Genomic DNA, 14165 nt, shown 5'->3' on the forward strand with positions numbered 1-14165 from the left:
CTCCAAAAACATCATGCTGTGAAATCCAATGATTTCGGATGTTGGAATTTCCCTGATTAACTTGAAGGCAGCATGCAGTTGACTGACAGGTCTGTAGCAAGTATTAAACACTCCCCTCCTGTTGACGCTCCAAAGAATGAATAAAGTTAGACGTGATTGATGTCGAATGTCTGATTTTGTGAAGTATTAATTGAAAGAAACATATTAGGGTTGGTTTTTATTTTAAATTAAGTGGAAATTCCCAGCATGTACAGAGACATGCCAGGCAACACAAAAGACAAAAGATACATTTACAAATGAGTCTTTTTTCCAGATTATATCATAACAATCAGCCAAAAACAAGTATATCAAGTCATCCACTATCTACTAACTACTGCTCATACTATTTGAGAACAAAGCAAATACACACACAATCAGATAAAAGTCAATACACATAATAATTCTATACATGTTCTAAACAGGTCAACTCAACAGAAAAGACCCGATTGTTCAGGGAACCATACACAATATGTCAAATGAGGCAAACTAGAGCAACACATTTTAAAACATAGTTTGAGAATAAACAAAGGCTTCTGTGTGTGGAGGAAAGTGGTGTGATAATCCCATTTTAACAAAACATAATCTGTACGTGTGAAAAAATTCAAAGAGATTATATTTTGTTAATTTAAATAGTAAAAATTGGATCAGGAGGAAGTGATTGTAACATGGCCAGAGCTACATTAGACTCAATGTCAGGCACTTTAAAGCTATACTGTGTACTAATAAACACTAAAAGAAACAACTACACTTTAAATACATTTATCCTGCATATGAAGGGAAATAATTTCAAGCCTGAAGGAAGGAATAAAAGTGAAGAGCAATCTTATTCCATGAAGAAGATGATTAAGAGTCTGGAATGTGAAAAATGAGAGTGCTCACCCACAGAATGACTGACTGAACATTAGATTTGAGAGGTATTCTTCTTTTAAAGATACAATCTGTGTAGGTGGATGGCCACAAATTTCAAAGACAGATTTTTAAAAACACATTTCATCTACTGGTTGTTTGAGTTCAGTTGAAAGTTGGTAAAATAATAATAAAAAAGGGAATGATACGGTGCTCTTAATGTTGATTACACAGCCTCATTGTCCTCCTCCAGCACCACTTTGGCATCATCTGCATCCAGCTGCAACACAATCACATCCAGTTACGACCACGAAATCAACATATCTGATGACATGATGAATTTAAGGTTGAGGTGATGTTAAGAGGTACAACTTACACATTTCATCTCCATTCTAGTGAAGAGCGTGCCGGTCATGGCCATTCGCAGAGGGACGGTGAGAATGAGGACAAAAGGCAGAGCCAGAGAGAAGGGACTGATCTTCACCACCCAGAGGATGGCCAGGCAGAAGAGCTGGATGAAAGTGAAGAGATGCATCCGCAATGTACCCACCTGCACCACGGGAAGAGAGCGTTAGCAAACTAATAATGATTGACTGATTGTTAAATAATCAAACAGATAAGTGTTACAGGATATGGAACACTGGAAATAAGGAGCAGTAGTGGCTATCTTGTGCATGGAATGATATTTGAACAGGGTGATTTTCAACAGATCCAGAGGCCAGAGTGTTTGTCTGAGACCACTGTTAACAAATGACCCCTCAAAGTAACCACAAGAAGACACAAAACCCCCTAAAGAAACCCAAAAATCAACCACAGAGTGATGCAAAATGACAAAAAAAGAGACATAAAACAGAGAGAGATGCAAAATGATATGATTCAAGACACAAAAACAAGACTCAAAAAGACAACACAGAGACACAAACTGACTTGACAAGGGATGCAAAGCAAACAAAGAGACACATTCAGACAAAGCAAGCCAAATTAGTGTTTAAAGTGTCACATTTCTCAAGCAATCCAGCACTAATGCAAACAGTGTGCACATCCTTGCAGATATAAAGATCTGATGTTGCATTTGAAAGGACTCATCTCCAGAGGTAAGCATCTTTAAATCATGGTTGCAGCAGTTCACATACCCTGGTGGCGTAGGCGTCAGAGGGGTGGTACTTCTTTGGTGTGATCAACAGGAGCATTCGGTCCCACATCTGGATTCCACTCAGAGAGGTGATACCCATGTAGAGGAAAATACCGAACAGGGCCGTCATGGGAATCATCTTCAGGATGGGCTCCATGAAAATAGAAACACCTGGAGACAACAGAAAAGGGTTGATCATGAAAGATACATGAGGGTTTGCTCCTGGATCTTTTTTCTTCTGCATTCGTACTGTAGATGGCAGCACTCACCAACCATGATGGCCACGAGAATACCACTGATCCTCTGCTCTATCACCTTCTCAATCTCAGGTTTTACGCCCTTAGTCATGACAGTGAGAGCGTTGGCGTGGGTGACGGATCGCACGGTGGCAGCACTCAGCCAGGGGACCCCAAAAACAGAGGAAATGCCCCCCATGGTGACCAGGAGGAGTAGATCAAAATGAAATCCAGACCCTTTCACCATTTTCCTCTCAGGTTTGCTCACAATCAGCCTGGAGATTCACAAAGCAAAGACAAACTTTAAATTCCTCAAGAAGTAACATTGCAGACCTAAAGTGACTTTATCTATAAAGCTACTCACGTGGTAATCTGGGACTCCAGGAAGATGAGGATGAAGACCAGAAGGGCCGGGACACAGCAGGCTCCCATCATCCAGATAGGGAAGGCCTTTTTCTCACCCATGGGGTTAATGAACCAGCCTCTGGCTTTGGGGTTTGTCACCTCAACACCTTTGGGCACAACCAGTTTCTACAAGGGGACAGGGTGGAACCAGTCAGTTTATGTATCACCAACACAATCACAGAAATATTTCATCTCTGAGAATTATTTAGATAATTGAGCATGTTTGAGATTATAACCTGGAAAAGAAACTCTCATTTCAATATTATGGGCAGTAACACAGTCAAGCACATTAAGACAAACCCTGAGTACACATAATGACACATAGAGTTGAATGAATGTGGGTGATAGAGCGACAATCGTTAACTTCTCTTACAACACCAAACTAAAGGTCACAATCTACTAACCGGTGGTTGAAAGTTTATAGCTTTACAGACACCATAGCTAAGCAGCATGTTCTCAAGCATGTCCAGTTCTTGACTCTTGATTTTTAGAGATTTAGATAAAAGAAAAATGAACCCCTGAGAGGAAATTCACAAGTTACCAAGCTGCTAAAGGGAGCTCCACCTATTCCAGTTTAACCACAAGAATAAAGTCACTTTTATAACTTTTGTCTCTCTCTTGTATTTAATAGTGTTAAAAACCAATACAGCCACCCAGTACCCCCTTTTTTTTAAATTCATTTTAATTATCTTTAATATATGTACATATACACATACATATGCCTATGTGCATAACTATGAATTTGCGTATATAGGTATGTGTATAGTATGATATGTCTCTCTCATTAGATGAGCTGTTATGCTCACTGTTTTTTTTTTTGCAGTAAATAATCCATCAAATTTATGTTTTTTGGTTGAATTTGTTTTGTCTGTTCTGTTTTTTCTTTTGTTTTATTTTATTTGTATTTTACTTTAATTATTTATTTATTTTTTAAATTCTAGTGTATTGTCATTATTTGTGTGTCTTCATTTGAATGTTTGTAAAAACGAATACATTTCAAATAATAAAAAAAAAAGTCAGATTTAGAACTTAGTAATAAACATTTTATATTTTTGGATTTAGTAATTTTGTTCCAACTGATGAATAACATAACTTTCAGCAGAGAATCTCTAGACTGTGATTTTAATATTTCTATTTGGAATTTGTTTTATTGGTGTGTCACTGACTTTAACACATAAGTCAACAAATGTTGTGGTTGCCAAAGTCCGGATGCTTTCAATAATACATTAACATCAAAAATGTGTCATTGGATCCATTGCCATTGGATTTACTGGAACCCCCGCAAAACTACACAGGGTGGGATTAAGGGAAGACTCGACATGTTGGAGATGTGAGGCGGACCCAGGCACCCTGACTCACATGCTATGGTCCTGCCCTAAGGTCCAGAGGTGGTGGACAGCAATTCATGAAAGTATTACTTTGGTCGTGGGGCAAGACATCCCATACTTACCAGGCCTATACATACTGGGGGATCACACACCCTTAAAGGGGATCCCTGAACCCCATACAAGATGGATCCATACAGCCATCATGCTGGGTCGTAAGATCCTTGTTAGGGAATGGAAAACGGTGGATCTCCCTCCATCTAGCCTATGGTTTACCCAATTAAGTGTGGTTGGAGCCTACGAAGAACTTACATATAGGATGATAAACCGACTAGATCTACACAGGGCCAAATGGGGGAGATACATTGATCTCATCACAGGACCATAGAACTTAATCGAGTTAAGAGCTACCCTTTTAATTTTGTTTTATTGATATAATAATTTAGGTTGATCAACCCCAACGAACCCTGAATGAAAAAATGTAAAATCCTGCAAACCATCTAAATGGAACAAACTGGTCTAATTCTGCCTGGTGATGTAGACTTACAGACCCCTTTATTTTGACTATTATACTACAATCTGTAAATGGTAGACAACACATTTTATGTTCAAGTGTGCGTACCTCTCTTTAAGTTACATACTGTTATCATTAGTATTTAATTTTACTGTTAGTGTTATTATTTTTAGTTATATACATAGTCACTTGTCTATTTGTAATCTTATTCCTTTGTTTTTGTCTGACTGATTACTTTGTCGTCATTGTGGATTGTCCTGTGTGGATAATGTGTCCCGTCAGTTATTGTGTGAAAATGTGAAAACTAATAAAAAAACTGTGATCATAAAAAAAAAAAAAAAAGTGTCATGGCACATTCCTGCAAGAACTGCATTAGATATGAGCACTAATTACTTGTCATTTAAAACCCAATATCTATATATATTTTGGTTTTATATTTCATATATTTTATTTGTTATATATTTGTAGTATGTCTAATATATTCAATATGTTTACTATTTTAAAATACTTTTTTTTTTTTTAATCTTCTATCTTTTGTTGTTTCAATCCATCCAACATTGTTTTATTTTCTTTTATTTGTATCCCTCAAATTTCTATTTTATTGTCTTTTAGTCTCTTTCTTATTTGTAAAGCACTTGGTAACCCTGTATTGAAAATTGATATGTAAGTAAAGATGATTATGATTATTATTATCAGTATTATTGTTGTTGTTATTATTATTTTTATTATTATTTTCATTATTATTATTATAATTAAAATAATGATACAGCTGAATTGACATAATTTCTTCTGTAGGACATATTTCACATCAGAATGATCTAACCACAGCAAACAGCCAACCTGAGTGTAAGCATCCTCGATGCAGATGTCCACAGCAATCATGAAGAAAATGGCAATGGGGACGCCGAAATCTCCAATCAGCCGACGAATCTAGTGAGACAAAGGGGAAAAAAAGAGACACCAGGGTCTAACTGATTATTTATTTCTCACACATCAGAGTCAGAATACTAAACAAACTCTGGAACATAGACTGTGTGCATGAAGTGGACCGAACTTCAGTCTAAAAGTAAAAGCCAATGCAGAAATGTCATCAGCCTGCATTCTGTCTAATGGGCTGTAGGGGGCGACTCCACTGGCTGCAAAAGCAGTCAAATTGTTCAGAAGTAAATGGTTCAACTTCTCAGTTAATTTATCCAATCACCAAAGGCCTGTTTTAGATAGGGCAGCTGAAGAGAGGCAGGAAATGAAGGGAGTAAGTTGAGAATAGGGGATGATGACGGCCATCATGCCCAACAAAACAGTGATCCACAAACTACCAGTACCACCACCAGACAGAGGAAGACATAGAAGTGTGATTTTACCGGCCCTGGGAAGTAATGACCAGTCTTGAACTTGCGGAGGAAGAATGCGATGGAGAAGCAGCCAAACATCAGGCACATGGACAGCAGGGCAGTGTTGGGGTACGCCCTTTCAGTCTCCCGCTCATGAACTGTTTCATTTCCTTGGTGGAACTCGACGTGCTTCGTGATGATTGGATGGAAAGGGTTGTCCGCTGAGACGTTGAGGTGTTCGTAGTTCAGGATCAGAGGATGGGCTTTGAAGATCTGAGGAAAGAGAGACAACAAATCAGGAGGGAAGCAGACCAAGAGACACGAGAATCAGATTTATAAAGTGATGACAAAAAGTGGTTTCTAGGAATGATGATGATGATGAGATGAGGAAACCTTAATGAGCTTATTGAAGGTCTCATAGATGAAGATGAGCGAAATGAGGATGGAGAAGATTTCCTGAGTGAAGCGGGAGATGTATCTGACCAGGAAGCTGCCTTCCACAGCCACGATGACGATCACGATCACAATCAGCCACATGCCCACCCAGATACGCCCCACAATGTACTCAATGCCCTGGGCCTTGCAGAACTACAGCAGCACAGCACAAATGAAAGAAAAGGGGTGTTAAAGAAGAAAACAGAATCACTGGCGATGGATTCATGAACAGATTTGAGTAGTCATACTGCACGTACAGCATAGAAGGCTTCTTCAAACACCAGAAGAGGTCCAGAGAAGCCAATGACGAGGACTGGCTGGGCAGCGATGAGGCAGAAGATGACACCCTGGATGCTGGTGGAGACCATGAGCTCTGACACGCCCATCATTTTTTCTGTTTTGTCAGCTAGGGCAAGAAAAAAAGAGAGAGTCAACATCAAAGATCAAACTCAAAACAGATGAAGACATGTATTTCTATCTGAAACCCTTTGTTACCCAGAAGCCCTCCGAAAGTGATGGCCGGGGACAGAGCGGCGAAGTAGATGAAGATGACGGCAGCGAGGACCTGAGGGTTCAGAGCGTCTGTGTAGTCGCTGATGTAGTGGCGATAACGACGCTTTATGTCCTTTATCATCCCGCCGAATGGATAGCCTGTACGGGCCAGAGGGTCCTCCCGCGGCTCCTCTGGAGGTTTGTCGACTGGATGATGACATAGATTAAACTTTAGCATTCACATTGTTATCAACAACAGCATATCTGGTCATTAACACTGAGGTATTAAAACTCAAAGACTGAAGTCCAGATTGTCTTATTTATTATTATTATTAGGTGATTTTATAGTTTTTATTGGTTGATTGTTTTCTGATATGCCTTTTAAATTGAACCTTTAGCATTTTTATAATTTTATCATGTCTATTGATTTTATTATTTTCACAGTTACATTAGTTTTAGGATATTTTAGCATGTTTAGCACATTAGTTTGTTCTGTCTTATAATTCTGCAATGACCTAACATCTCACTGGCTGCAAAACAAGTTTACCTACAGGTACAAATAAAGAAACCAGAAACTGGACCTGGATCTGAACCTGAACCTGTATTATACATGTTTTTTTTTATTAATTAATTTAGCATTTTTGGGGGCAGCAGTAGCTCAGTCCATAGGGACTTGGCTTGGGAACCGAAGGGTCGCCGGTTCGAGTCCCAGCATGGACGAAGTTTGGCAAGTAGACTGGTGGCTGGAGAGGTGCTGGTTCACTTGCCTGGGCACTGCCAGGGTGCCCTTGAGCAAGGCACCGAACCCCCAACTGCTCTGGTTGACGGCAGTATCCTCACTCTGACATCTCTCCCTAAGCATGTTCACTGCATGTGTGTGCATTTGTATGTATACACCAAAAAAACTGTATGTGTAGCATGTCCAAAAAGTGAAAAAATTGAATTCCCCGCCCTGGGGATCAATAAAGTACCTTTCTGTCTAGTGGTCTAAGCCTACCACGTTTAGAGGCTACAGTCCTCGCCGCAGAGGTCGCCGGTTCGACTCTAGGCCGGTCGACCATTTCCTGCATGTCTTCCCCCTCTCTCTACTCCCCACATTTCCTGTCTCTCTTCAGCTGTCCTGTCATTAAAAGGCAAAAATGCCTAAAAAACACAACTTAAAAAAATAAAAATAAAAAAAATAGCATTTTTGTTCAATTTCTTCACATCATTTTCTATTCATGATTTATTTGAATTAAACTGCTCTTTATATGTCTTTGTATTAAAATATTAATTTGTCAGAGGTTAATTCAGGAAAACAGTGAGAAACTGAAACTTAAATTTAAAGGAATAGTTTGATTTTGTATTTTAATTTCTTTCTGATGGAGGTATTGGATGAGGGAATTAAAATGTAATTTCTTGTACCTATTAAACAAACAACTTATAACTTAAAGCCTTTATGCTAAGCTAACCAAAACTGTTAGCTTTACAAATACAATGTAGAGAAATCTGATAATCGACCTATGGCTCTGTCCCCAAAGGCGAGACGTGTGTCACAGGGACGCAGTCTGTCGCGCAGCATCCTCTGCTGGAAGTCGATGATCGGCTCGAGCATTCCCTTATCCTGGATCTCAGTGGGAGGGATCACAATGCTGCAGTCCATGAAGTCAGCAATGGCATTAGTCAAATCTCTGTCAGTCTGTGCCAAGTAGGCCTCTGTGCAGAACACCTGTGTGTGCAGAAACAAGCTTTAATCAACCCAAACCATGAGGGAGAAGGGCACTTCTCATCAGTGGGGTTCACCTTGAGTGCTATGTTCTGTGTAGGAAGCTAATTTGATATCTTCTTGTTGTAGTGCTGAGCTTAATTTTTACACATGGTATGAATTCAGGAAATGGTCATGTGTGTGGTTTTTCTCTCCTCTCTTACCCAGTCTGCCATCAGAGCCCCCATGGCCCGGCCGCTCTCACTGTAGTCGATGCTGCCCTGGCTGGGGCCCACCAGCACATAGACGAAGCGAACAGGGATAGGAGACTCCAGGGAAGAGTCCATCACCACAGAGTCTCTGAGCCTCACAAAAGCCACCACTGGTTTCTGCAGGATGTCCAGGGCCCCTGTTGAAGGAAACACTTATTTTCAGCCCCAGATCTAAAACTATGACCCACATAACTTCATCTAAACTGCGTGAACATACCTGAGAGAACAATTGAGGCCTCCATGTTGTCAGAGGTGTCTCTCTGCAAAAAACAGCAATGCATTAGTACAATTAACTTAAAGGGCCTCAAATGATGAAAGGGGAAATGTATTTTTTAAAGTGTACCTTCTTGGATACAGAAAAGGTCTGCATCTCAATGTCTCCAGAGCCGGTCACCACAGGTTGACTGAAGAGGCAGAGCACATGAGTGTTAGGAGAGGCTTTTTGCTTCCATTTAGAGAGAAAGAGAGAGATAGTGGGTGCTGTGGATTACCTGCGTCTCATCAGCAGAGCTCTCAGGAGCCCTTCCCGATCACTGGAGCGGATCTCCCTTTTGTCCAGAAGCTCATCAGCCACTCTCTCAGCCACAGCGGACAGACTGCTGGCGTTCAGGTCCAAGATGATAGCACCTGAGGAGATTTCAGTTTGCTTTAATCATTTAGATAAAAGGATCCCTCCTTACATTGAAACTAACTTTGGTTTAACTTCAGGGCTACCTGTGCTCATGGTCTTGCGGAGCTGGATCAAACTCTTGAAAGTCAGATAGGAAACATGAGAGGGACTCCATGTTCCTGTGTCAGAGTTGAAGTTCTCCTCGTAGCCCACCCAGCGGGCGGTCTCTTGCCAGTTGCTGCCCTGAAGCTCATTCAGCTCCACGTAGGCCTGTGGAAATGCAACATTAAAACACCATTACATTACATACCATTAAATACTGTTGGCTTACATTGATTATCTTTCATATCTGATGAGTGTTCACTAACTTGGGCGTCTCCTCTTGTGGTAGCATTTGTGTTCAGGTTCATGTAAGCTGAAAGAAAGAGACAGAAGAGTCAGATTTTGCACCATACTAAAAAAGTAAAACCAGCTGCATGGCCTATGATTCAAACGCACCCTCTGGATGATTGGGGATGACAACGGCCTCCATGGGGGGCTCATTCTCCTCCTCCTCCTCCTCTTTCTCCCTCATGGTTGGGACATAGATGTTGCTCCTGGTGGTGTAGGAAAATAGTTATTAAAGATTGATGATGAGAATTGATGAGTCTTGATGTTTAACAGTAGTTTGGAAAATGCATGAAAGTTAAATCAACTTTCAAACCAGCTCAAGCATGAGCTGAGATCTGGGCTGATAAGGTTCCTCTGATCTGTCATTTGTGCTATTCTGTCTGTGGCCACAAGAGGGCAGCATTGTTCAACCAATTTGTTACTGGCTGCTTAAACTGAGGGGATTCAAGACCCAAGACCCCCGGCCCACTTTGAGAACATTTACTTCAGCCTGAAAATAGTAACTCTTTTATTCATGCCCCTGACTACACATACACTACCAGTTTAAAGTTTGGAAACACCTTCTCATTCAAGGGTTTGCATTTATTTTAATTATTGTAAACACTGTAGATTAATACTGAAGGCATCAAAACTATAAAAGAACATATATGTAATTATTTAATTAAAAAAAAGTGTTAAACAAAGCAGAATATGTTTTATATTTTAGATTCTGTAAAGTAGCCCCCTTTTTTCCTTCATGACAGCTTTGCACACTCTTGGTATTCTCTCAGTCTGCTTCATGAAGTGGTCTCCTGGAATGGTTTCTAATGAACATGAACCTTGTCAAGAGTTCATTTGTAGAATGACTTGCCTTCTTAATGTGTTTGAGACCATCAGTTGTGTTGTTCAGAGGTAGGGTTAGTACACAATGGATTGCCCTATATGACTACTGTTGTAATCCAGATTATGGCAAAACCAGATTATTTCATAGTTGATGTCTTCAGTATTAAACTGCAATGTTTAATATAATTAAAATAAATACAAACCCTTTGCATCAGAAGGTGTTTCCAAACTTTTGACTGGTAGTATATATATATACATATATATAAATATAAAAGCAACAGCAGCCAGTCCATATCAAGTTATATATCATTTGCTTGACCTTACTTATATCAATGATATCTCTGGTGATGTTATTTGCAAACTCTGACTGTAAACCTGCATTTATTCAGTTGTTTATGATACCTAAGGGTGATATAATCCATCTGCTTTCCTGACACGATCACTTAAAACAGTTCTTATATTGAATATGTCTGCACTCATCAGAGGGAGATCCATTAGATGTAATCTGAATGTGTATGTCTCATCACCTTCTGAACTAGAGCCACACACTCCCTCTTTTTTATCTCAGGTTTGGCCTCCACCATTTCTCGAGTGAAATATCTGACTTCGCCGAGATGTTCATGAGCTAATCTGATGTTAAGGGTGTTCTCAGTGTTAGTATACATTCATAGCTGCAAAGGAGGAACGAGGGAGTACTCACAGTCTCACTGGGGAGGGGAAGGCTGAGTCGTTTTCTTCATAGGACACTTCACTGCCCTAAAGAGGAGCAACGTGTAAAGATATAAGAACAGAATGTAGATAAAAAGGGAACATTAAATGTGAGTGTTGTTGATATGTGTATCTTCATGTTTCTAATTGAAGAATTGATTTGCAGCAACATAATAAAACAATGAAGTATAAATCAAAATCAATTTATCAAGATGAATTAAACATCTTATCCTTATCTCTTACATCTCTCCTGCAGAAGATCTTAAAGAAACACTTGAATTAGTTTAACCGTTCTGTTTTCTTTAACATTATTAAACATTTTACCATTATATGTAATATCTGATGGTCACCAAGTCTGACTAAGTTGAAGATGCTTCCATGATACCATTTTGAAGGAAAAGAAGACCAACCTCGTCAAAACTGAAATTGTTCTCCATTGATGTTGATGTCTGTCCTTCAAGTCTCAGCTACTTTTATGCATCACCTAAGACAGACACAAACTGAGTGATTAAAGAAATGACAGAAACAAGGAAACAAATCAAACGTAGAAATGCTGCAAGTCAACGCAGGATAAAAATCTGTCCCCAGTGCTTTTACTTTAGTGCTCTGACTATTTCTTTCACCTCTGAGTCTAATTTGAGGCGTTTTTTGAAGCAGCTTCAAATAAAGATAGCGCCATCTACCATCTCTCAGCTGCCTGCAGAGCTCAGGACAGATAGCCAACTAGCCGTTGAGACTTTCAAAAAAGAAGCTGTGAGGAGCGCGAGGAGTCTTATCTTTGGGTTACGCCCTTCTCTTCAGGACAGAGGACAGAAAACTTCAAATGCAAGTTCTGGGACATCGAGCAACGCTAACTCTGTTTCTTTACATTTAATCTAAAACATCCAAATCTACACAAATATAATTCTCATAATCTCATGCTGCATGTATTGTTGGATATATTTCAAGTGGATGCATTTACATTTTCAGACAACTTACAACTTTATGTGAAACTACAACTACACTTAAACAAGGAACTATTAGAGGACGAGAGAGAGAGAGAGGGAGGGAGGAGAGTCTTACTGCAGACATTTGATAAGGAATGATTAAAACTACTGCATGACAGATATAAATCAAATATGTGTGAGGGATATTGACTCATTGTTGATTAATGTTAGCTTGTTCTTGTTTTGTAACACCTTTAAAAAACTGATATTTAAGAGAGGAGACAAATTAAATGTTAAAACTTTTTGGAAGTGCAACTGAGAGTCAGTGCAGGCTTGACGTTCTGGAGGATTACCACGCTCAACCTGGATCTTCAGTAAGTCAGAAAAGCTTGAAATTTAAAGCAAATATGCAACATAAGCATCTTTGTGTCATTAGGTTGATTTTTTGCAGAAACAAAAAAGAGTTTACAGAAATAATTTTGCACTGAACTCCCGCCCTTATCTTACAAACCCCACAGAGAGGACACATTCACAAATCCATCCTGATTGATGTCTACCTTCCCCACTCACTTCCCCTCCACAGAGTCCTGTCTGACACCTGCCAAGAAGAGGCCACACCCTTACCTGCATGCAGGTACTCCCACCTTGTCTCCAGCACTGGAAACAGGACGACCGCTGCTCTGTTAGCCGAGACGAGCCTGGTGATGAAATGAGGCAGGACAAACCAAAAAGATGATTACAGAAAGAGAACGAGAGGAGCGGGAACACCCAAACCAAACTACGTCGAAGACCTGTACCCCTCAACTCCTGTGGTTGCTGAGCAACCCAGCAGGGGGGTGGAGGTGATAAGGCCTCAGTGACAGACATGCAGCCCTATCGGATAGGGACACCTTGAAGCAGGGATATCCCAACCCCGCCCGCAAACCCAGCATGCACCAGGTCCGAGCCATGACCAGGGCAGAGAGAGGAACCTGCAGGCCTGAGCCCATCCTAGCTGAGGGGCACACAGGGGTACCTGAAAGGGGGCAACACACATTAGCAGGGGGAGAGCGTCCTAATACGTCATCTTGTTTACACATTGAGGATTCCCCTCTATAGGTGGGGTGGTTCCTCCTCACTTGATTATCTGAGGGAAGATAAACACATTAAACTTTTTCCATTACGACAAAAACTCACATGATGAGTGACATGGTGGCTGCAGGGTTAGGCATCTTCTGCAGCTGACTGCAGGCTGAAGCTGGTGGTCTGATAACAGACACTGACACAGACTGGTGAGAGTGGAAACATCAGAGAATGACGAGTATTATTGCAACAACATATAAGAAGTCTTCATCTAAAAACAGGTCTGTGGTGACACTTTCTGCAAGAGAGCAAAAGTAGCTTATTGGACTCAGGACTTTATTACCTCCACAAGGGGAAGAGCTGATAGAACAATGCATGTGAGGTAGAGGTGACAAGCATCCATTCATCATTTCAGCATCCTATGTACTCTCTACCATCGCACTATTGTTTCACTGTGGGTTATAAATTTACTCAGCTCACAATTGATGATCCTCCCTGGCCAATCAGCACTCTGTGGCATCAGCTCTGCTCACTTTGAAGCTCAGCCCAGGTGATAACAAAGAAAAGCACCATTTAATACTTCAGATCCTCACCGTATGTGATCTGTTAGATCAGTGGTGTCCAAACCTTTTTCAAAGAGGGCCACATGTGATGTTGTCAGAACACCTCAGGGCCAGTGGCTCCTACTGAGAATTAGGAATCATAAAATGTATATATGAAATCTCTATATATTTTTCTCAATTAAACAGTTACTAGGAAGCCCTCAGTTCTCCACAAGCCACGTAAACATTAGCAAACGTTATCTTCTTCTGGAGGAAAATGTTTTTCTTTTTTTTTTTTACTTTTTATTTATATACTTTTTTCAATTGACACACAACAAGCACACATACAGGAGATGTATTCCCTTACACTTAATCTTTACATCTTAATGAGAAA

The 14165-nt window shown here is 40.2% G+C and overlaps 1 protein-coding gene across 1 annotated transcript; it reads right to left on the reverse strand.

Annotated features, from left to right (window-relative positions):
- Positions 1 to 213: 213 nt before the first annotated feature.
- On the reverse strand, positions 214 to 13053 carry slc4a1a (solute carrier family 4 member 1a (Diego blood group)). The gene is made up of 22 exons (XM_034711636.1): positions 12965 to 13053; positions 12792 to 12865; positions 11652 to 11725; positions 11234 to 11289; positions 9820 to 9917; positions 9690 to 9736; positions 9426 to 9591; positions 9203 to 9338; positions 9055 to 9115; positions 8929 to 8971; positions 8664 to 8848; positions 8256 to 8463; positions 6759 to 6962; positions 6521 to 6669; positions 6222 to 6416; positions 5859 to 6101; positions 5338 to 5427; positions 2618 to 2784; positions 2287 to 2528; positions 2019 to 2188; positions 1262 to 1435; positions 214 to 1165 (listed from the first exon to the last, which is right to left on the reverse strand). The coding sequence occupies exons 3-22, from the start codon at positions 11676 to 11678 to the stop codon at positions 1112 to 1114; spliced, it is 2715 nt and encodes a 904-aa protein (XP_034567527.1). The 5' UTR covers positions 11679 to 11725; positions 12792 to 12865; positions 12965 to 13053; the 3' UTR covers positions 214 to 1111.
- Positions 13054 to 14165: the final 1112 nt, after the last annotated feature.

The sequence above is a fragment of the Notolabrus celidotus genome, chromosome 20, assembly GCF_009762535.1.
Source record: "Notolabrus celidotus isolate fNotCel1 chromosome 20, fNotCel1.pri, whole genome shotgun sequence".
NCBI lineage: Eukaryota > Metazoa > Chordata > Actinopteri > Labriformes > Labridae > Notolabrus > Notolabrus celidotus.